Below are 23,999 nucleotides of genomic sequence, written 5' to 3' on the forward strand. Positions count from 1 at the left end.
TACTCCCAATTGTTTGGAGTCAGATGCCCTTCTCCTAGTTTCTATATGCTTTCTCCCCAATTCCCCAATTGGGAAAACTTTGTGCAAACTCTGCCAAAAACCAGCTACCATGATCCTCATAACACCTCATTGGCTGTGACAATCATGGTTCCCTCTTCTTCTTCAACTCAATGTCTGGAAACCCATTCCATTTCAACTCTTTCTGACCTTAATAACTCAAAATGGGGTGGGTCCCTTCATCAGCTCAGTCTATAGGCTAGATTCACTAAGCAAACCGATCATGTACCGATCGGTTTGCAACCCCTTAACGAGCAAATTTCCCTCCGGCCTGATTCACTTACCTCTCCTGCGATCCGCTTCAAATCCATGCATGTAAATGAGGAGAAAGGCATGCAAATTGGACAGCGACACGATTCACTGTACAAAATTTCAAATCCGACAGGGCTGGCTGATCAACAGAAGAAGCAATTGCTGGGAAGCAGTCAGAAACGTCTTTCCAACTCTCCTGTTCTGTTGAAGCCCTGCTCTCTGCCCTGTCAGCCCTGAACACCTCCTACAGCCCTGATCTGCCTACCCTGGCCCTCACGTCCTGCACCCCTGGGCTTGCCTGCCTGACATGTCCTTGCTGCTCCCCCTGGCTCTGCTACCTTCCCTTCAGTGTGAGCCTGCGGGTTTAAAGCGGGGCTGCATGCCACACTGCAGCTCCGCTTTAAACCCACGAGCTTGCACTGAAGGGAAGAGGCTGCCACCGCCTGCCTGCCTGCCCCGAACACGTCTGCCCTGACTTCTTGTGCAAGCCCTTGGGTTTAACCCGAAGCGGTTAAACCCACGGGCTGCAAAAGTTTAAAGTTAAAAAAAAAAAGTCACAGCTAGGACGGGTTTGCGCGATCTGTGCATGCGCATCGATCCCGCTTGCGTGAGCCGTGAAGGCAAATGGGGGCATTCCTCCGATCACCCTCATCTGCATGTTCGCATTTGCTGAATTCGTCGGACCTGCCCAGATCGGGCCCGCAGGTTAGTGAATCCAGCCCTATGTTCATTGACTCTCACAGCGTGGTTTCTCTCTCCCAGTGAGTAGATGTATTTACACTGTCGGCACCAGTGTCAAACATCATCAAAGCTACCATCACTGAAGCTTCTAGGAAACCTTCCACTCAATGTTGTTACTTCTTCAAGTGGACTAGGTTCACACTTTGGTATAAACGCCAATCATTGCATCCAGACACGTCTTTTGCCATCAGTCCTCGACTATCTCCTACATCTTTCCAACTCTGGTCTTAAAACTACTTTCAGCAGAGTTCATTTCAGTGCTATTAGTGCTTTTCATACACAGCTGGACAAAAACCCCCAATCTGGGCATTCACTCATCTCCAGGTTCATGAGGGGCCTTTTTCATACCAAACCACCAATCAAACCTCCTCCAGTTACTTGGGATCTTAATATTATACTTTCAACACTGATGAAGTCACTCTTTAAGCCAATGGAGTTCATTTCTTAAACATCTCACATGGAAAGTAGTATTCTTAATCTGCATCACTTCAGCACGCCGAGTTAGTGAACTGCAAACATTCTACCATGATAGGGTAGTCCTCCGTACACATCCGAAATTTCTTCCTAAGGTCATCTCGGATTTTCATTTGAACCAGTCTGTAGTTCTACCTGTCTTCTTTCCAAGACCACATTCTCACCCTGGTGAAACTGCAGTTCACATATTGGACTGTATACATGCTCTCACTTACTACTTGGATAGTACCAAACATCACAGGACTTCCACTCAACTGTTCTCTCATTTGATCCAAACAGACTTGGACTCCCCGTCTCCAAGAGAACTATCTCTACATGGCTCATGGACTGTATTACGTTTTGCTATACTCAAACTGGGCTGACACTAGAAGGTCATGTCACGTGACTTCAGTAGCTTATCTACATTACATTCTCATTGAAGATATCTGTAAAGCATACCTTCACATCACACTACTGTCTGGAGAACCATTCCAGATGAGAGAGTTGATTTGCCCAAGCAGTTCTACAAAATTTATTCTCTACATAAAACTAACTTCTCTCCAACCTATTTTGTTTTAGCTAGGTAGTCCCACATGTGAGAATGCTTTATACCAGGAAACCATGTCCACAACAGAAATCACTTAATGCTGATCGACTATATCCAAATCACACGTGCACAGAGTCGCAAAAATCAAGAGTTCAAGGAAGACCTTTAACGGGTATCAGACACATACCAACAAACACCATAGGTTTGTCGGAAAATTCCTCATTTACCCAACGGTGCCTCCACCTCCTATTTTGTTTATCATTGATCTTTTTCCTTATTTGCATTGCTTTTCCTATTGAAATTCTTATAAATTATGCATAGCTAGTATGAAAAACTTTTACTTAGCTTTTTCATCCCCAAACGCCAACGCGTTTCGATAATCTTTATCAAGACGAAAACTGGGGAAATTTATGCAGGACAAACGTCACATACCAACCATCGGCAAAAAAAGCCATGGTGCTTTTTTTGCCGATGGTTGGTATGTGACGTTTGTCCTGCATAAATTTCCCCAGTTTTCGTCTTGATAAAGATTATCGAAACGCGTTGGCGTTTGGGGATGAAAAAGCTAAGTAAAAGTTTTTCATACTAGCTATGCATAATTTATAAGAATTTCAATAGGAAAAGCAATGCAAATAAGGAAAAAGATCAATGATAAACAAAATAGGAGGTGGAGGCACCGTTGGGTAAATGAGGAATTTTCCGACAAACCTATGGTGTTTGTTGGTATGTGTCTGATACCCGTTAAAGGTCTTCCTTGAACTCTTGATTTTTGCGACTCTGTGCACGTGTGATTATACCAGGAAAAGCAGATAGTGTAGTTACTTACCTGTAACAGGTTGTATCCAAGGACAGCAAGCAGATATTTTCATAACCCTCCCATTTCTCCTAGTTGGCTTCTTAGCTTTTTTACTGAACTGATGGTTCTGTGAACTGATGTCGAGCTGGAAGGCACTGGCATGTGCGCGGTATAGGTAGTCGTGGCAGATGCAAAAAGCTTAAAATGACAGTACACTTTTGCACTGTCTTTACCGGGTTCTGTGAATGATATCTTCCATAGCAAAGCAGCAGATGAATCCAGAAACTAGTGGGTATAGCTCACATCGACCAGCAGGTGGAGATAGAGAACTGATTAACAGTTGGCCTTAAAGCCTGGTGTTCCTCCTGTTGATTCAGTTTTGCTCTATCTCCCAGCAGGGGTTGAGCTAACTCTCTAGCTCCTGGATTCTGGCTGCTGCCGGATAGATTGGTGTTCTTTTGGATTCCTCTGTTGAGACTAGTTCTCTTCAGTAGGTCAGGGGTGCCTGGCTGAGCGGTGCCGGCTTTCGGATGTACACCTGGGCCCTCCCAGGTCCCTTCTCCACCCTCCCCTCCGATTGATTGAGGGGTTTCTTTAGACGCTGCAGGAGTGTTTCTTTCTTCATTCCACTCGGGCATTGGCTACGTCTTGGGCGGAGTCCGGGGGGATGTCTTTGGAGGAAATTTGCCGGGCGGCCACGTGGTCGTCGGGAAATACCTTTTCGAAGCATTACCGTTTAGATGTAGCGGCCCGTTCGGAGGCAAGTTTTGGCGCTGCAGTGCTGGCGGAGGCGGCATTGGCGTCCCACCCGGTTTGAGTTTGCTTTGCTACATCCCACTAGTCTCTGGATTCATCTGCTGCTTTGCTATGGAAGGTAAAATTATGGTCTTACCTGTTAATTTTCATTCCTTTAGAAGCAGCAGATGAATCCAGAGCCCCTCCCCAAGTACACTGTCTGTTTGTAGGTTGTTTGTTTGTTTGTTCAGTTGGGGTATGGTTGGTAATTGTATTATTTCATTTCTGAGTGGCACATTTTCTACTGGAATGAAGTTTTGTGGATGCTCATTCTCCTTTCGGGATGCTTGGGCAAAGTGCATAACTGAATCAACAGGAGGAACACCAGGCTTTAAGGCCAACTGTTAATCAGTTCTCTATCTCCACCTGCTGGTCGATGTGAGCTATACCCACTAGTCTCTGGATTCATCTGCTGCTTCTAAAGGAAAGAAAATTAACAGGTAAGACCATAATTTTACCACCCACATGTGAGAATATCTGCCTGCTGTGCTTGGATAATACCTGTTACAGGTAAGTAACTGTGCTTTTCCTCCTGTTTGTTGCTAGTGCAGTTTCACTGGCTCCCAGTTGTGGTTCAGCTGCGTTTTAAATCAATGGCAGTAATGTTTTGAGTGATGAGGGATAAGAGTCCAGGTAATTTACAAGAACTGACTTGTGCTTTCTTGGAGGATGTTACAATCAAATCATGGAGTGATGCTGGAGGTGCCTTCAATTAAGCACATGAGGAAGGTAGACTTGGTGGTACATTTAATATGGAATGAATTACCAGTAGAACTGCATCAGCAAATAAATTATTGTATTTTCTTGCATATAACACATGTATTATATATGTTTTTACAAACACCATCCCCCTGCACACTATAGGCATGGGTGCACTATACCTGTGTATCTTTACTAAAAGGCACTAATTGCAAAATTAGCACATTTGTTTTTAAGGCTCTTTCTTTTTAGGATTTTTGCAGATTTTGTGCACTATTAGTCTGCAAGAACCTTTAAAAAAGTCCTTAAAATCAAATGTGTTTGGCAATTAGTGTTGCTGTTGATTTGCTTAAGTGTCACTCAGAGCAAAGAGTCAGATAGGCTGGCACATAAAATTCTGGTTAACATCCTTCAGCTAGAGCAGTGGTCTCAAACTCAAACCCTTTGCAGGGCCAATTTTGTAGGTACTTGGAGGGCCTCAGAAAAATAGTTAATGTCTAATTAGAGAAATGACAATTTTGCATGAGGTAAAACTCTTTATAGTTTATAAATCTTTTCTTTTGGCTAAGTCTTAATAATAATATTGTAATTTATAGCTAAAGAAACATATGATCAAGAAACTGTTTTATTTTACTTTTGTGATTATGATAAACATACTGAGGGCCTCAAAATAGTACTTGGTGGCCGCATGTAGCCCCTAGGCCACGAGTTTGAGACCACTGAGCTAGAGCGACCGCTGATCTTGGATATGGACTCTGTATGTACCATGAATTTGTTTACATGTGACATTGGAATTAGAGAATGACACGGTGGTTGTTACCCGTGGCTAGCCCTCCGAAACGGTGACGAAATGGGGAAGAGAGAGTGGGGAGAAAACGCTGGGAAATGGGGAAGAGGGAGTGGGGAGAAGACGCCTAAGGGAAATGGGGATGACTGAGTGGGAGAAGACGCTGAAGGGAATGGGGAAGAGAGAGTGGGGAGAAGACGCTGGAAGAGAAGAAGGCAGAGATGCCAGACTATGGGAGAGCGGAGGGAAGAAGATGGGTGCCAGACCAATTGGAGGGGGGGAGGGTGAAGGGAGATGCACAGTAGCAGAGCAAATGGAAGGCGCAGAGAGAAGACAGACCGTGGATGGAAGGAATTGAATGAGAAGATGAGGGAAGCAGAAACCAGACAACAAAGGTAGAAAAAAAAATTTTCTATTTATTTATTTTGCTTTAGGATAAAGTAGTATATTAATTGTGTTTATAAAAATTTATAAACAAAGCCCTGCCAGCTGAACATCTCTTTCTCTAGTTCAGCAGCCAGAACTTTGATTTATAAGGAAGAAATAAGCTAAATATTGCAGTACTGAAGCTTGTATGGATGCTGTGTGGACCGGGGCGGGGACAGTGTTTGCGAGGAAGTGGACAGGTTGGGGACAGTGGTCTCGGGGACGGGGCGGTGACAGGGACGGTGGTTGCAGGGATGGGGCAAATTTTTTCCCATGTCATTCTCTAGTTGGAACATCACTCCCAATAAAGATATTTTTCAAAAAAAACAAATTCTGGGCCCTGTTGGGTTATTTTGATAAAGATGTTCCACATTACCCTTCTTGAAGGTATGAGGGTTTTTTTCTTCTATATTATACATCTTGTGCTCTTCAGATCCCTCTCTTTTGATGTTCTGTAGCATGCATGGGCACATTATTCAACTTTATTTTTACATAGACTCATAATCTGTGTGTGTTATGTGCGTAAAAATATAGGTTATGGCCTTCCATAAGAGTATGAGGACTGGGATATTCTGAGATCTATATTGACTGCTTCAGTGTTCTTATGTTTTGTTCTTGTCCTTTTGTTTTTATGTTGTATTATTATTATTATTTGCATTTAAATTTAGTTTTTGCCTGATTCTGAATAATTTGGATGTGTGAGTGTCTGCTCTATGTTGTCTTGTTTGCTGAAGGCTGGCTCTCTAAGTTTCACCACAGCTCTAGGGGATGGGCGTTGGGGCAGTTTGTAGGGAGGTGTTGGGGCTTTCTATGTGTGTGTGGGGGGTAGTTTCTTCTTCTGCCTCAGTACGTAGTAGGGGGGAGTTACTAAGCATTGTTAACCCCCAATAGGGGTATATGCGAGTCATGTAACTAGTACTGATGTGTATTTTGTTTTTTTAATGGATGACTATAGTTGAGTGGTACTATCTCCCACATTCCCCTATATGCCTTACCATCTTTGTGAACTCTGCAAGCCTAAGACTTTGACAGCTTCTATGGGCTTTGTGTGTGTGACGAAGAGGGTTGCTTATATTGGTAGTTGGGGATCAACCGAGGGGGGAGGGATAATATGCTGTGATGTTCCACTAAAATGCATTTCATGGTCTATTGGCACTTTGGAGGTGTTTGGTTTGTTGCCTATGATGCCTGTTTTTGCTGTTTATTCTATTGTACTTTTGGTACTCATCAATAAAAATTGTTTGAACATAAATTTAGTTTGCAAGTACCAACTTGAAAAGGAAAGCTTTAAGACCCAAATTCTCAGTTGCACCAAAACATTAGGCGGCAGCAGGCGCCCTACCACCACCCAACTTAAGCGGTTTAATTGGTGCTAAACGATGCGTTGCTTAAATCTAATTAAAATCTAATTTTTAAAAATGTAGGCGCTTGCAATCGCCTACAGATGACATTGGCCAACTCCCATTCAAAGAGGCATCTACATCTAAAATAGGTGTGGCTTACGCCGGAAGTTGACATAGACATGATTCTCGTTGAAAGTAGGTGCCAGAATTGTAAGCCTGTAAAACTCTGGCCTACATTCCGGTTCCTACTTTCGATGTGGCTGTGATTCTCTAAATGGCGCCATCGTGTGATTGACACGCATTCAGTGCAACTTTTCTAAGTGTTCATCAAAGTACAGCTTTTACAAAAAGTATATGCAGACTTGCTGGTGTTCAACCGTTGGGTCTTCAGAATGCCAATTGTGTCAACAGACACAAACTGACTGGATTCCTCATTAGTCCCATAGGTTTATTTTATGGACTTATAAATAAATTATTTAATTAAATAGTGTGTCAATTCATTTGTTCAATCTTCTTAATACTTATTCAAGTTATGATTATGCAATTAATTGATAGAACAGCTAAATACACTCGAAATTAGCAACCATGTACTTAGCTTGCTTAACAGGAGAAGTGGTGCTCTTAAGCAAGCTAAGTACATGGTTGCTAATTTCGAGTGTATTTAGCTGTTCTTTCAATTAATTGCATAATCATAACTTGAATAAGTATTAAGAAGATTGAACAAATGAATTGACACACTATTTAATTAAATAATTTATTTATAAGTACATAAAATAAACCTATGGGATTAATGAGGAATCCAGTCAGTTTGTGTCTGTTGACACAACTGGCATTCTGAAGACCCAACGGTTGAACACCAGCAAGTTTGCACATACTTTTTGTAAAAGCTGTACTTTGATGAACAGTTTTGTATGATTGACTTTTTGAGCATTACATCATCATAAAAACCTACAAGTGATTGTTGTACAAAATGGCACAAAGATATTTTTACTTTTCTAAGTGGCCACCAGTAGCGGCGTCATTTAGAGAATCCAGCCCTTAAAGAATAATATTAGAACTTTCAGATAATTTCTATTCATCAGGAAATAATGTGCTGCTCTTACCAGCTGAATGGTATGCATCTAACATTTGATGCGTTTAATCAAATCTATATATTATTTTTAAGTCCACCAATTTATTTCACCAAATCCTGCCAGAACACGGACTGTGTTGGGTCTCGTTGTTCCCCACAAATTTTCATTCTGTATATCTTATGGACTTTTACTGTTATTGTCCTTATTTAATAAATTGACTCATTGTCAAGATTGAGTTCCACCTTCTTTTGCTCTGTTTAAACGGTCCACAATAAGAAGGAAGGGAGTGGTAGAAAAATAATCTTTGAAGTTAAAGGATTTATATTTGGGGAGGAAAAAACTATTAAAACTGAAAGGCTTGTACTAAAGAAAGCATGCCCATTCTACATTATTAACTGCTCCAATAATCTACCCTTTCCATTAATCTTAGCCTAAATCGGAGGATGCTGTTTTCTAGAGTCAATAAAATAAATTTGTAGCTGATCTGTATCAAAGAAAATACATCTTGTTGAGGAAATACGGTAACTATTATACATTTACATGGAAATTATAAATGAAAAGTTCCACCTAGGAACTGAATTTGTTGACAGAGCGCAAGAAACGTTTTTCTTAAGTTCCTGCTTAGCCTTTGCCAACTCCATGAAAATACATAAACAATAAATTTCTGTTCTAAGAATATGACATAGGACATGGTCACAATCTTGAGGAAACACAAATATCAGTGTAGCACAATTAGTCACTTCTGAATCAGATTGTTCTAGAAACGCAGTTAAATCCAAACTCCATCTTAATTGTAGCAGCAGAATCCCCTTGTATTGATTCTGTGGAATGTAAGTTATGTGTATTTTTTTAAATGTGCATTGCATTGGGCGGATCATTTTGTTCTTGGCAGGCACCTGATACGTATCTGTAAACAGAATAGTACAGCGAGAAAGTGGAAATATTTTGAACTGCTCCAGATTATGCATTTTTCAAAGTTTCCTGATGCCTACTTCAGAAATAAATGTTCAGTAATCAAAGAAGGAACTACAAGCTATAAGGAAAGAATGGCTCCTTGTAGTGTACTGTGTAGTCATGCTAAATTGTGTTGTGTTGTGTAATGGTTCGCTGATAGAGATATGCTGCTTTATTTTACCTAAATTTGAAGCAGGAGATTTTAGCCTAGTTTGATTTTGCTGAGATGTAGAGAGATTTGTGCAGATTTGGTTTTGCTGGGGCCTGTAAAGTTTTTCATTTGTAAATATCAGTAGGTTTGCAAACATATTTGAAGTTCACAGATATTTGCAAAGGATCATTGAATTAGATCATGGTCTTACTTTCACACAGTTTGTTCTTCTCTAAAGAGGAGCATGCCCTAGGGGTTAGACTGAAGCACTTTCACTGAAAATCTGTGTGGCTATATCTAGTTTTGAAAATACCGTATTTTTTGCTCCATAAGACGGGAGAACTGACGGCAGCCAATCAGAAAGCAGCGCAGGGCCAGGCAGGAGCGCGGAAAGCTCGCGCCTGACCTAAGCTGCTCCTGTCCAGGAAATAGGAGACGGCTAGCAGGGAGGAATCACACTAGACCACCAGCATGTTTTTAACAAGGTACGACAGCGGCGGGTGTTTGTGGAGAGGGGGATGTTTTAAAAAGGTGCGTGCAGTGGGGGGGGGGATTTTTTTTAAACGGTATGGGTGGGGGGGTTTAAAAATTGTACCTTCACTCCATAAAACGCACCGAGATTTCCACCCACTTTTGGGTGGAAAAAAGTGCGTCTTATGGAGTGAAAAATACGGTAGTCTCCTGAGATCCAGTTTATTATACTTGTATATTGATACTGTCATTCTTGAAAACGCATTGGAACCATACTCTGTTTATTAACACCTTTATGAACCAATAACACCCAGTGTTACTAAGGATGGCTTAAATTTACCTCTTAAAGAACTAGCCCCCTCTTTTACTAATGTGTAGTGTGGATTGTAGCGCCGGCATTGACGGTAACTGCTCCGACACTCATGAATTCTTGAGCATCAGAGCAGATACCGCCGCTGCCGGCGCTAAAACCCGTGCTACGCATTAGTAAAAGAGGGGGGTAGAAGAGAGAATACTATAGCACAGTTTTCTTGAAAAGGGACTGAAGTTTGCTTCATTCAAGACAAAATTTAGATTTTTCATTTTGTTTATTTAATTTTTCATTAGTTTAACTTCAAAAATAGTATATACACACTTTCTATCTTCAGTCAAGTCCTCCATCAGCAAAAATCACTTGAGAAATATAAAAAGAAAAATTATATAGCACATTCTCTGATGTGAAACAATTGCTGGATTATGCATACGTCCCTCCCCTTTTGCTCACCCTTCCATATCCTTTAAGACAGGAGTGCCCACACTTTTTGGGCTTGTGAGCTACTTTTAAAATGACCAAGTCAAAATGATCTACCAACAATAAAATGTAAAAAAAAACACAAAGAACACTGTACGCAGAGAAAATGTTAATTATCATTTATATTCCGTGGGTTTTCAAAGCGGTCAAGGCAGATGACTTTATGCAATGTCACCTCAGGAACAACTATACAAAAATAGACAAATATATCTCCTCCCTTTTTACTAAACCACAATAGCGGTTTTAGCGCAGGAGCTGCGCTGAATGCTCTCGATGCTCATAGGCTCCCTGCGCTAAAAACCACTGTTGCGGTTTAGTAAAAGGGGGTCATAGTGCAAAATATAGACAGCAGATATAAATTCTCAAAATGGACACATTTTGATTGCTAAATTGAAAATAAAATCATTTTTCCTACCTTTGTTGTCTGGTGATTTCATGAGTCTCTGGTTGCACTTTCTTCTTCTGACTGTGCATCTAGTATTTCTTCCCTTCTTTCAGCCTGCTGTATGTTTCATACCTCATTCCCTCTGCCAACTTTTTCTTCCTCTCTCGCTGCCCCCTTCACCTTTCTTTCTTTCTGTCTCCCTGCCCCTCTTTCTATCTTTTTGTCTTTCTCTCTCCATGACTCCTTTCTTTCTGTCTTCCTGTCCCCCCTTTCTTTCTTTTTCCCTTCTTTCTTTCTGTCTCCCTGCCTGCTCCCAAGCCACTGCCACTGCCATCGGGGAACAGGCCTGCAAACCGCCGCCCCAAGCTCTCCCTGTTTCCCCACACATAAGCGTCGGGACGTCATTTCTGAAGTCGGAGAGGAAGTTCCAGGCCAGCCAGGCAGCGATTCGCTGGCCCGGAACTTCCTCTCCGATGGTGGGGGAAGTTGGTTGGCTCGGCGCTTCTGAGTCGGGAAGCAAGTAAAACGCGAAGGCAACACAATCGACTCGCGTTGCCTTCGTGATCTACCGGTTGATCGCGATCGACCTTTTGAGAACCCCTGCTCTAAGACATATGGACAGCAAACTCTCCAGATCTGTCTGATGTTCAACACCTTCTTAAGGAGGTCATGACTGGTCCAAACCCTTCCCAAGCAGCTGTTGAGAATGCTGAATATCTTTGGTTGAAAATGTATGCTTTTGAAAATTTTGTTATTGATTTTTTTTTTTGTCACCTTTTTATGTTAATGTAAAAATGCAGTGTTTTAACATGAAAATATTAACATGGAAGATTTCTGTCTGCAGTAGTTTATTCAATGTGCAGCAGTAGACTATATCCAAGCCAGTTTTTTAATCTGCAGAATCACAGAATGCTAAAGACTGTAATTATGTAGTTACTTCAGTAACCAAATGGTTTGAAAACTGCTGTTTAAAGAATCTCAGTTCACTAAATCTGGAGCTGAGTCAAATAATAATTTGATGTTTGGTTGTCTTCTTGCACAATACCTTTAATAGGTTAATGTTAACTTTGTAACAATAGCAAAATCTGTCATTTTTTTAAGCCTCCGAAACAACAACAGAAAACCAGAAGAAAACCTTGCCTTAAAATATAAAAGTACTACAAATTAAAGGCGTTTACAAAGATAAGTGCTTTTGAATTATGAGTGCTATCTTTTGCTTGTAACAACAAACATTGTGTTAAGATATTATATGCTTATGCAGATCCAAAAGTTAGGATATTTATGAAGATTAAAAATATATAAAAAATCTTAAAAGTGTTTACAAAACTTTTACAAAAATATTTGAATTGATAAGCATTGGGAGTTTGGGCCAATGATTGAGATATTGACCTGCAAAAAACATCAGCAGTCAGCTGTCTAAAAATAGGTCTCTGAGGCCCATCTCCTTTGCTAAAAGTTAGTACTAATTTTTTTGGGTGTATTTTGCTTTTGTTAGCAGTATATTTTAGCCAATCTGTCTTTAAAATGTAAAAGATGTCTACCACTAATGCCTAATGTATAAATCATAAAATATTGACATAAAATAGACCCATGTAATCTTATATAGGTAAAATAATCAAAAATAGAAAGATAATAAAAATGAAACCAACAAAATGCATATGAGGTAAGTAGCTTTTGGTGATAATAATTTAAAGATAGATACTATCTCTCTGTGTATTGAGACTTGATGGTTGAAGAGTATTAAGGTCATGAATGACCTGTTCTATTTATAATAAAGTTTAATCTCCACCTCTGGGATTTCACTTAATGGTTCTGAATACAAAGAACCTTGAATCATTAATATCATGTCTTTTCTCTTCCCAATGTGATACTAATGGTTTAAATGTAATTTATCTCCTAATATTGCTTCTGTGTTCTATACACTTCTCCCTCCGCATTCACTTAGAATTGGGTGAAAAACAGAAACTGCTCCCAAATCTGACCTGGTCACAGAGCACCTTGCAGCTCAGGCCAGCTATTTAAATTAAATGAAAATTAAATGAAATGCCTTGCTCAAGCTTCTGAATTTTTATCGATACTGTGCTCATGGATGACATAATTTGGGGGGAGAAGTCAGCAAGCTAAAAATCGCAAATAATCGAAATCGTTATTGCTGAAACCGCGAATATGGAGGAAGAAGTGTAATATGTATTTTGATCATTCTTCTAGGTTTCTAAAATAAATGAAATTACAAGGGCACAATATAATATAGGCAACACAACTCGTATTGTAGTCTGAGGAATGATGCAAAACATATTCTATATTGCTTATTGGATGTATAAATTTTTCAATCTCGAAGCTAAAGATTCACACTACATTTGTCACATATTTTGTGTTCTGTATTTATAGTCGGATTTCCAGATGTAGAAAACTCAAGAAGTCTTAGAAACATAATGGCAGATAAAGGCCAAATGGCCCATCCAGTCTGCCCATCTGCAGTAACAATTATCTCTTCATCTCTCTAAGAGATCCCATGTTCCTATCCCAGACTTTCTTGAATTCAGACACAGTCTCTGTCTCCACCACCTCTTCCGTGAGACTGTTTGTTGCATATACCACCCTTTCTGTAAAAAAGTATTTCCTTAGATTACTCCTGAGCCTATCACCTCTTAATTTCATCCTATGGCTGCTCTTTCCAGAGCTTCCTTTCAAATGATAGACACTCGATTCATGTGCATTTTCATCACTTAGGTATTTAAACATCTCTATCATATCTTCCCTCTTCCGCCTTTACTCCAAAATATGTAGATTAAGATCTTTAAGTCTGTCCCCATATGCTTTATAACGAATACCACGCACCATTTTAGTAGCCTTCCTCTGGATTGACTCCATCCTTTTTATATCTTTTTGAAAGTGTGGCCTCCAGAATTGTACATAATATTTAAATGAGGTCTCACCAAAGTCTTAAACAGGGGCATCAATATCTCTCCTTTTTCCTACTGACCATACCTCTCCCTATGCACCCTAGCATCCTTATAGCTTTTTCCGTCATCTTTACAACCTGTTTGGCCACCTTAAGATCATCACATTTAATCGCACCCAAGTCCCACTCTTCTGTTGTGCACATAAGTTCTTCACCCCCTAAACTGTACCGTTCCCTTGGGTTTTTGCAGCCCAAATGTATGACCTTGCATTTCTTAACATTAAATTTTAGCTGCCAAATTTCAGACCATTCTTCAAACTTGATGTAAGTACACTTGCTGCCAGTGTTGTTCTCTTTCTTAAGAACAGCCTTACTGGGTCAGACCAATAGTCCATCAAGCCCAGTAGCCCGTTCTCACGGTGGCCAATCCAGGTCACTAGTACCTGGCCCAAAACCAAGGTGTAGCAATATTCCATGCTACCAATACAGGGCAAGCAGTGGCTTCCCCCATGTCTTTCTCAATAACAGACTATGGACTTTCCTCCAGGAACTTGTCCAAACCTTTCTTAAAAACAGCTACACTATCAGTTATTACCACATCCTCTGGCAATAGATATACTATCCTTACATTATACTTCTAATATCACCTTTAAGATAAACGTTCCGTTGCATTCTTTGCAACATCTATTATCAGGTATACTCTTATTCTACATCTTCATTCTACAAACCTGCTGGTTTTGAATAAGATATCACACTGAGCACTCTAAATAATATTTTATTGTTTATTTTTATCAATTTTGATTAGATTATACATTATTGAATTCACTTTATTTGGTATCATACTCTTATTCTTACCAATATCATAGTTTTTTTGCTTGCAGCACACTTCATCTTCGCTCCTGACACATTTGCAATGATCTATTTGTTCGTTGTAGCATTCTTGAATATTATGTACAGCTGTCTCTCGTCCTCCAAGCACATTACGCTCACTATAAACATAATATTGTAACGCTCTAAATCGGCTAGCGTGACTTAGTAAAAGAGGGGGTATATTTCTTATAATGACATTTTTAGTTTTCAATATGCATTATTGTTTCCATTTGCATTATGTTCTTTATTTGATTTTATGGTCATTTATTTGTGTACCCTGAAGAAGGCATCCCACAATGCTGAAACTGCGATCCTAGTTAGGACGTCTGTTCAATGGATTAATCTGATTTCACCAGCTTAGAATTGTTGCTCTATGTATTATGATCCTATTGAAAGACTTACCGTATTTTTCGCTCCATAAGACCCACTTTTTTTCCACCCAAAAGTGGGTGGAAATCTCGGTGCATCTTATGGAGCGAAGGTACAATTTTGACCCCCTTGCCGCTGCATCTTTTTAAACACCTACCCGCCCGCCATAGCTGCACCATTTTAATACAACATAAAAACAAAAGGACAAGAAGAAAACATAAGAACACTGAAGCAATCGATGTATTGTGATCCTATTGAAAGACTTACCGAATTTTTGCTCCATAAGATGCACTTTTTTTCCACCCAAAAGTGGGTGGAAATCTTGGTGCGTCTTATGGAACAAAGGTATAATTTTGACCCCCCCCCTTGCCGCTGCACCTTTTTAAACACCTACCCGCTCTCCGTAGCTGCACCATTTTAAAACACCCTGCCGCCATACCTTTTAAAATACCCACCTACCCAACCACATACCCTCCTGCTGTCATCACTACCGCCACCATAGCTGCACCTTATAAATCAGATACCCGCACTCTGCTGCCTCCTCCTTCTCTGTCGTTGTGTATCCCTCCCTCGCTAGTGGTGCACAGGTCAGGAGCGCGGACTAGAGAGTTGCACGGGGACAGAAATCCCACCCATCCCCGCCAGGATCATCTCCATCCCCATCAGGATCCTCTCCGTCCCCGCCCGTATCCTCTCCGTCCCCACCCATCCCCGCAAGGAATTACCTCCATCCCCACCCGTCCCCATAAAAAGCAGCAATTACTTCTGACAGGATCATCAATTCCACAGTTTCTTTTGTGTTTACGTTGCTGTTTTCCTTGTAGAATCTGTTTGGTGAAACTTTTTTTTGTTTTCTGTTCAGGTAATTAACTTCTAAAGCCCATCTTTTACTAAGGCTGACGTGTCCATTATATTATATGAACGAACCCTGCTTCCAAAGCCTTCCATCCCCATGGGAGTCCTGTTGGCTAGAGGGTGTCCCCATGGGAGTCCCGTGGGCAAGAGGGGGGTCCCCATGGGAGTCCTGTGGGTTAGGGGGGATTCCCGTGGGAACCCCGTGGGATCCGCAGGATTCCCGCGATCCCCGTTCCCGTGCAAACCTCTAGCGCAGACGTCAGCAGCAAGCTTTCCGCGCTGTTTTCCAAATGGCTTTATCAGTTCTTGCAGGACTCGCGAGAACTGACGAAGTCATTTAGAAAACAGCGTGGGCCCAAGCGGGAGCGCGGAAAGCTTTCTGCTGATGTCTATGCTCCTGACCTGTGCGCCGCTAGCAAGGGGGGATACACTTTGGACCACCAGGTACGAGGGAATGATTTTAAAATACTGGTGGGATGATCTAAAAGTACTGGGGGGGTTATCTAAAAGTACTGGGGAGGATTATCTAAAAGTACTGGGGGGATGATTTATCTAAAATTACTGGGGAGATTATCTAAAAGTACTGGGGGATGATTTAAAAGTACAGGGGGATGATTTAAAAAGATATGGGGGTTGGCTGGGGGGCTGGCTGGCTTGGGGAGGCTAGCTTGTGGTGGGCTGGCTGGCTGCCACTACGCATGTCTACCATTAGACGTGCCCACCTCTAAACATGCCCTGTACCCTGTCCCTGCCTACCACTAGACCACCAGAGTGGGGACAGAGTACAGGGCACACCATTTGGTTCAAAAAAAATTTTTCTTGGTTTTTCCTCCTCTACAGGTGGGTGCATCTTATGGTGAGGTGCATCTTATGGAGTGAAAAATACGGTATTTGTGTTTATGATTTTTGTATAATAAATTTGATCATAAGGTGGCATAGACATCTCACTTGCCTTTAATTTGTAGGCCTCAGAAAGACATTAGCAGATTTTCAGAGCCATTTAACCAAGAGGAAAGGCTCCAACCTGGTTGCATCATTGCCCATCCCTATCACTGATATTCAGTGGTATTTATCTAGAGGGTACCGCTGGATATCGGCCTAGACTGCCAAAGCGCTCTTTATTTAATGCCAGGCTGGTCCAAGAGCAGAGTTCGTACAAACTCATAAATGATCTAAACCTGTCAGTACTCAGTGCCTGGTGCCCAGTTTTCTATTTATCCAAGTAGGACTGAACAGATTGGGGTCCTGCCTATAGCCAGCTAGTTTTTCAGTATATCAGCTGGCACCCAGATAATTTCCAGTAGCTGATCAAGCCCTGGATATTCAATGCCGGATTAGACCATACAATTTTTTTAAAAAAATCTCTTATTCATTTTTTTAATAATACAAAACAAAAATGAAAGTATATAAACAGACAAGAAATCTAATGAATTAGGGTGGGGAATAAGTCCTAGTAGATTGTCATATTCAACCCACAGTGGTCAGCACCTCTAAAACCAGTGTGATTTGAATATTGGTTTGACAATTTTGAGTTCCTTCTCTTTACACAGGTGATTCTCTTTAATTGGTGATTGAGTGTGGTAGATTTTCTTTTGTTGGAGTAGGAGTGTTTTCCAAATAGGGGTCCATTTTTATTATTTTTCTGTGTGTGTGTGATTTTAAGATATTGTATTTTATATTTTGCGCACTGCTTCAAATATACTGTGTTCAACAAGGTAGTTTATAAACTGTCCAAAATAAATGAATAACTCTCTGATTGGTTTTGCTGTGCAGGGAGCTTGTTTTCATTGTAGATGGCTCTAGAGAAGATAATGAAAGATATCGTCGTGTGTACTTAGGTTCTCAGTCAATAGGATAAAGCAGTTGTTTACTGTAGGCAACACTGTAGATAATTTACATGGTAATGGGTTTTATTAGCACAGGTAGTTATATAAAGTTTTATGGCAGAAGCAGTTGTGTTTGTTCTCAAGAGGTGGGAGTGTGAAATATATCCTACAAAGAGGTATTTGGGGAACACTTTATGGTACTGGCAGAAACAGCCTAGACCCGTGCTCCTGTAGGTATTGTAGTTCTTGCGTTTTCCAGCTCTCTTTTTACTTTTTCATAAGGAGGGGGAGATGAGAAGTATAATTTTAAAAATTTGAAAGCTGATAGATGTAAAACACTTCATAATGTTAGGACGGTGTTCCAACAAACTAATCAGAAAAAAAAGAATACATGCAAATATATAATCAGAAATATATGGAAATGAGTGTGTATATGTATATAGCTACAGTATATGCTGAAGAAGACATATTTTTATAAATATAGATATAGACAGTTATCTCAATATAGATGATTTATGATTTTCTAGATAATATAAAAAAAAAGAGAAAAAAACTCTCTCACAAATATGTAATGTCACCCAAACAAAGAGAGAAAGACAATGTGTCAATAGTGTAATCACAAGGAATAAAAGACCCTTGGTCTTGAAAACCTAATTCATTATTTAGTTTTTATATTATTTAAATTTTTTTTTATAAGTTAACAATTTAATTCATTATGTCCAAAAATATCAAGTGATATCTACATCCCCATATTCATAGTATTCCAAAAGGCACTTACTGTATTTTTTGCTCCATAAGACGCACCTGACCATAAGACTCACCCTAGATTTAGAGGAAGAAAACAAGAAAAAAACCATTCAGAACCAAATTCTATACTAATATATACCAGGCTCTGCACCCTGTCCCACCTCCGTGCCAGGCTCTATACCCTGTCTCCCCTCCCCTCCCTTTCTAACACCAGCGTTGGCAGGCATTTCAAATCTGACATATTGTAATTACAAAACAGAAAATAAAATCATTTTTTCTACCTTTTGTTGTCTGGTCATTATTCAAATTATGTTGTGGTCCCAGGCTCTGGTTGTCTTCTGATAACTCGTTTGTCAGGGTCTCCTTCTTTCTTCTTCCCTTCCCTCCCTCCATCCCGGCAGCTGAAGACAGGCACCTCCTCCAGTGGTCTGAGACAGGAGGTAGGAGAGGGCCAGAGGCCAAAGAGGGGCCCAACAGCTGAAAACAACCATCCAGGAAGAAGGCAGGCCCTGATGTCAGCATCAATCCAATCATGACACCAAGACAGGCCCCTCTGGCACCAATCAAAAACACAACCATCTCCAGGGGCAGCGCAGCTCCAGCAATGTAAAAAGGAGCTGCATCGAAATTGGAGGCAGAGCCCCAAATGGCTGTTCGCAACCACCAATGTCCATTCACATTCCCTCTCCCTAGGGCCTGAAGAAGTCGGCGGAGACTGGAGGGAAACCTTTGATGTCAGCAGAGGCGAACAAGATCGCTATACCTTCTCCTTCTGCCTCAACTACGCCGCAGAACGAGGTCCTGGAGGAAAAGAAACAGCCTTGCATTCCTCCCCCACCTCTGCCCTGTACCAGACTCTCAGAAGACTTGCATCCGCCTGCCCTAAACAGCCCTGCCGCCACCGTAGCACGTTCCCTCTGCTGCGGTCCCGCCCTTCCTCTGACATACGGAACCATGGCAGAGGGAATGTACTACTGTGACGGCAGGGCTCCGATTTAGACACAACTCCTTTTTACATTGGCGGAGCTGTGCTGCACCTGATGGAGGGAGGAAAGGAACGGCGGGCCCGCAGGCCTTGACTTAAAGGTACCAGGGGGAGGGGTGGTTGGGGTTGGTTATATTCGCTCCATAAGACACGCCCTTATTTCCACCCACTTTTTAAAATTATTATGATTTATTTATGTTCATTTACAAGTTGAATAAACAATACTTGAAAGGGAATATAACAATTTAAAAAGGAAAACTAATAATTAAATTACAAAATAATTCCACACTAATAAACTATAGTTAAAGTCCACATTAAGAGGAGAGAGAATCAACCATTTCCAAGGGAAGTTGGATTCCAAGAAATAATACTAAATTAATCAAATTACAGAGTACAGCTGGAATCAATTAATGGCCTGGTTGGGAGATTCTATGGAAGTCTCTGGAATTCTTGTTGTTGCTTTACCTTCAAGAAAAAATTGCAACTGATCGGGTTCATAAAAAGTATATCTATTACTCTGATATGTGATGCAACATTTACAAGGAAAACGTAACTGAAAGCTTGCTCCTAAACTCAAAACGGATTGACGGTAGTCCAGAAATTTCTTACGTCTGGCTTGCATCCATTTCGATACATCAGGAAAAATTGAAATTTTGAATCCATGAAATTCCACATTATCAGTCCTATAAAATAGACAAAGAATTGCATCCTTATCTTGAAGAAAGACAAAAGTTACCAATAAAGTGGCTCTAACCAAAATTTCCTCTTGAGATGTCTCCAGCATACCAGTGAGATCCAATTCTGGTTATGCATCTCCTTTTTCTTTATTCACTTTTGGGAGATTCAGTTAATATAACTTTTGTAACAGTGGCATACTATTTTCAGGAAATTTCAAAACTGATTTCAAAAAAGAATGAAATAAATCACTAGATGAGTGAAATTTAGAGACAGGAAAAATTCTTGTTTGCATTGCCCAAATTTTCTATTTTCCTAGTGAGCAAAACCTTTTCTTTCAATTGTAAATTAGTGGAAACCTTCACTTCTGCCACAAGACCCTCCAAGACCGAGGTCTGCCCATCTCGGTCAGTGGAAACGCCCGGTCCAGCTGGAACAGCATAAGCTGTTATTGCCACTTGTTGCGTCAGAGAGGTGGAAGAGGAGGAAGAAAGAACACTCCTTGGCTTACCCCTGCGCTTAGGCATGCTGCACAAAAAAGATAAGGTTCCCACATGAAAATGCAAAGATTGCCAACGAAAGCGCGACTCAGTCCATCCTTACACCCACTTTTTTTGGGGAAAAATGTGTCTTATGTAGCGAAAAATACGGTAACTTTATGTTGGAATAGGACAAAAAAAAAACCAAAGAAGGATCAGCTGTGTAGTCCTTTGATCAATCTGTTGATCCAATCCTTATGGGCCAATTCAGTACTTTGATTAATTGATTGGTCCAATCTCTTTTAATCCAATCTTTAAAGTGTAATCCTTCTGAAGTTCAATCTTCTGAAGTGTCTTTCTGCTCCAATCTTTAAAGTCAAGTCCTTAATCAAATCTTTAAAATATAGTGTGTTAGCGGCTCATCCGTTTCACAATAACTGCTTCATCAGGGACATGTTATAAAATCATGATATATGTAGAAATATCATTTATTCCTTGGAAAACATGGCATTACCATGTAGGTCAGGCTCCTATATGCTGGATTGTTTCCAAAATGCTCTCCTCCCTTCCTGCCTGACCCTGAGGAGCACTGGATGACCCGCTTAAAGGTAAAGGTGTTCTGCATAAACAATAAGCTAGTTTGTGTTTCCCTTGCCCCGCCTACACAGCTGGCAGGGGTAGAGCTGGCTGTTTAAGTTCTAACACCCACTTGCAAAACCTCTCATGAGTGAGTTGGGGCAAATTGACTTTATTATTTTTCAGATTGTCTTTCTGAAACTCTCCATGACTTAAAGGTGTATTTAGAAAACAGTATTACTGTACACTCCTTCCAGCTTCATCCCCAGGCATCCCTGGGCCTACAGTGAACCAATTTAAATAGGAGAAATATATACCCCTTTCCATCTCTCTTAAAATGCCCAAATAGATTAAATTATACTTGCATCTAAACTAAACCTTAAGTTTGTATACTGCATCATCTCCATAAAGATAGAGCTCGGCACGGTTTACAGGTAATTCAATAAATGAGAGAAGGACATAATAAGAAATTAGAGGTTATGAAGAGGATAGCTAACTTTACATTTTAAATAGCTTTACGTTTTGGAGAAAAGCCAGGTTTTCAGATGCTTTTGGAATAATTGGAATGAGCATCTCAGTGTCTATTTCACTCCCATTTCAGTACACTCCTTCCAGCTTCATTCCCAGGCAACCCTGGGCCTACAGTAAACCAATTTAATTAGGAGAAATATATACCCCTTTCCATCTCTCTTAAAATGCCCAAATAGACTAAATTATACTTGCATCTCAGTGTCTATTTCACCCCCATTTCAAGTCAGCATGCTTCTGCGTTATCTTAGTCCTGTTGTTCACTGCAATAGCATTGTCTGGTGGAGATGTACTCATTCTCCTCTTCCAACAGATCATGGTCATGTCAGATGGAACATCCGTCTCATCAGGACAGAGCCTTCAGCTCCCTAGCCTTCCCAGTAACTCCTTGTCTTTTTCCGATGTGAAGAAGAGCAAGTCATCTCATGGGTCAAAGGTCAGTCTCCCGACTAAGACCTCCTTAGACACAAGAAGCAGGGATGGAAAAAGCAGTGGTGAAGAACATTCATTTTTTTCACACTGCTTTCTTGTGCAGTTACGTGTTAATTTTGATTAGATATTGACCTTCTTCTATTGCAAGAAGAGCAACAAATTATTTTTGAATTACAGTCAATGACACTGAAGGGTTTAAATTTGGAGATGGATTATAGCCCGTTTTTATAATTAGCCAACATTTATTCCCACAGATGTCTTTATAAATAATTGATATATAATTCAGTAGTTTGATTATTCAAGAACTGTATAAGGGATTATCAGTTTGCTCTACTTTTTAATTAGTCTTGTTTCTTCTTTGGTTCAACATTAATAATTCTTTTTTTATATGAATTTAAAAGGGTTTTTAATGTTTGATATAAGAATGTGTTAGGACCTCTGTGATATTTTATATCACACAAGACTACTTATATGATACATGGCCTTGAGTTTAGATGAAGCTTTTGGCCAAGCTATTTCACAAGACTATCTGTATGATATATGTACATAATTTCAGATGAATCTATTTGTTAGCTGACTCAAACTAAATCATGATGCACATGATTTATTTAAAAAGCTGTTTTATTCATGTATTCATTACAAAGCAACTATTTGTCAGCTAACTCGAATCCAGCTATGCTGCACTCGTTTTGTTTAAAATGCTGACTTATTTATACAATTCTACTTGTGAGTTACAGGAGACATCCTGAAGGACCTGTGGTAGATATATTTTTACTATAGGGGTTGTTCATGACATAGAAATACAAGTGCATGTCTAACAGAGTCAATTTTGTTTCCTGTTCACATATATTCTTTTTAACTTCATACCCAACTATGTATTTGTATTGTTTTTAACTTTATTATTTTAAGCACATATGGATTTTCTGCATTGGATTATGCTACACATAAGCTGTATAAGGTTTCTGAGATATATTTATGGCAGCTCCATCACTGGCATTCGCAATGTTATAAAAATCACACTAAGCAAGCACCAATCTTTTTTCCTGCCATTTGCAAGAGAATACTAAATGCTTTTGGATATTGCTTCTCAAGAAGTAAGTCCAGGTTATTTTGTATTAAAAAGAGCACTCAACAAAATCTGATTCTTTCTTGTTATCTATATGAGCACATTATCCGCAGTGATGCAGAACAGGCTGAATATTCTTGGATTAACTATCGATGCACGATTGTATTTTTTAGATAGAAAATAGCTAAATCTAATCTTTATTCTAATCCTTTTATGTTTCAAAGATTGGCCTACCTTTGGGAGGGGAAGCTCCAATTGTTAATACTATATATTTCTTACAACATCCTTTTACCATTTGTGTTACTGCGATGTGAGCACTGCCAGCTGTATGTTAAAGACCTTGGTTGTATAATGTAATCATTCTCTTTTTGGATTTTTAAATCTTTGAATTCTAGAACATAAGATAGATAGTCCTTGATTTAGGTACATAAGAACAATTTTTAAATCAGTGTCATTTCTTTAATCACTATTTAAGGGATGTTTGAAATGGTGGTGCGGTTCATCACATGCTCTTGGCATCTTTTCTCACTGGGTTGAAACTTCTTTTTTTTATTTTTTTCACCGGGTTGAAACTTCAGTTCTTCCTATGTCATTCTTTGCATTCCTACAGAATGTTCTAATATGGAATATTGCATTATGATTGAGTGATGTTTTAAGTATTTATATGTTTACCACTCTTATCAAATAGTATAACTTGTAAATTTTGGCATGTCCAGAAAACTGTTCCTTTGTTTTCTTCCATCTTTATGCATATTTTTTATGCATTCAACCCTCCATTTATATTTTATTATGTTTTAGATGACCTAATTCAAGTTGTGATTAATATTTAGCACTATTATTTAAATTTCTGTATTTTATGTGTGTTATTTATTTTTTATTTATATGTATTGTATTTTATTTTGTTGTAGACTCCTGATGAAGGTACCTTTTAGGAACTGAAACACTGGCCTTGCCTTGTCAGTATAATTT

At 39.9% G+C, this 23,999-nt stretch overlaps 1 protein-coding gene across 2 annotated transcripts in view; it reads left to right on the forward strand.

Moving 5' to 3' along the window:
- Nucleotides 1–23,999, forward strand: part of MLLT3 (MLLT3 super elongation complex subunit) — a 604,203-nt gene that overhangs the window by 356,673 nt on the left and 223,531 nt on the right. Inside the window, exon 5 of one of the 2 annotated variants that reach the window (XM_033919532.1) lies at nucleotides 21,846–21,968. The exons of the other annotated variant lie outside the window; for it this stretch is intronic. Within the exon in view, the coding sequence (XP_033775423.1) occupies nucleotides 21,846–21,968 (123 nt within the window). The remainder of the gene's footprint in view (nucleotides 1–21,845; nucleotides 21,969–23,999) is intronic. 2 annotated transcript variants of the gene reach the window in all.

Source organism: Geotrypetes seraphini, chromosome 1 (assembly GCF_902459505.1).
Source record: "Geotrypetes seraphini chromosome 1, aGeoSer1.1, whole genome shotgun sequence".
Classification (NCBI taxonomy): domain Eukaryota; kingdom Metazoa; phylum Chordata; class Amphibia; order Gymnophiona; family Dermophiidae; genus Geotrypetes; species Geotrypetes seraphini.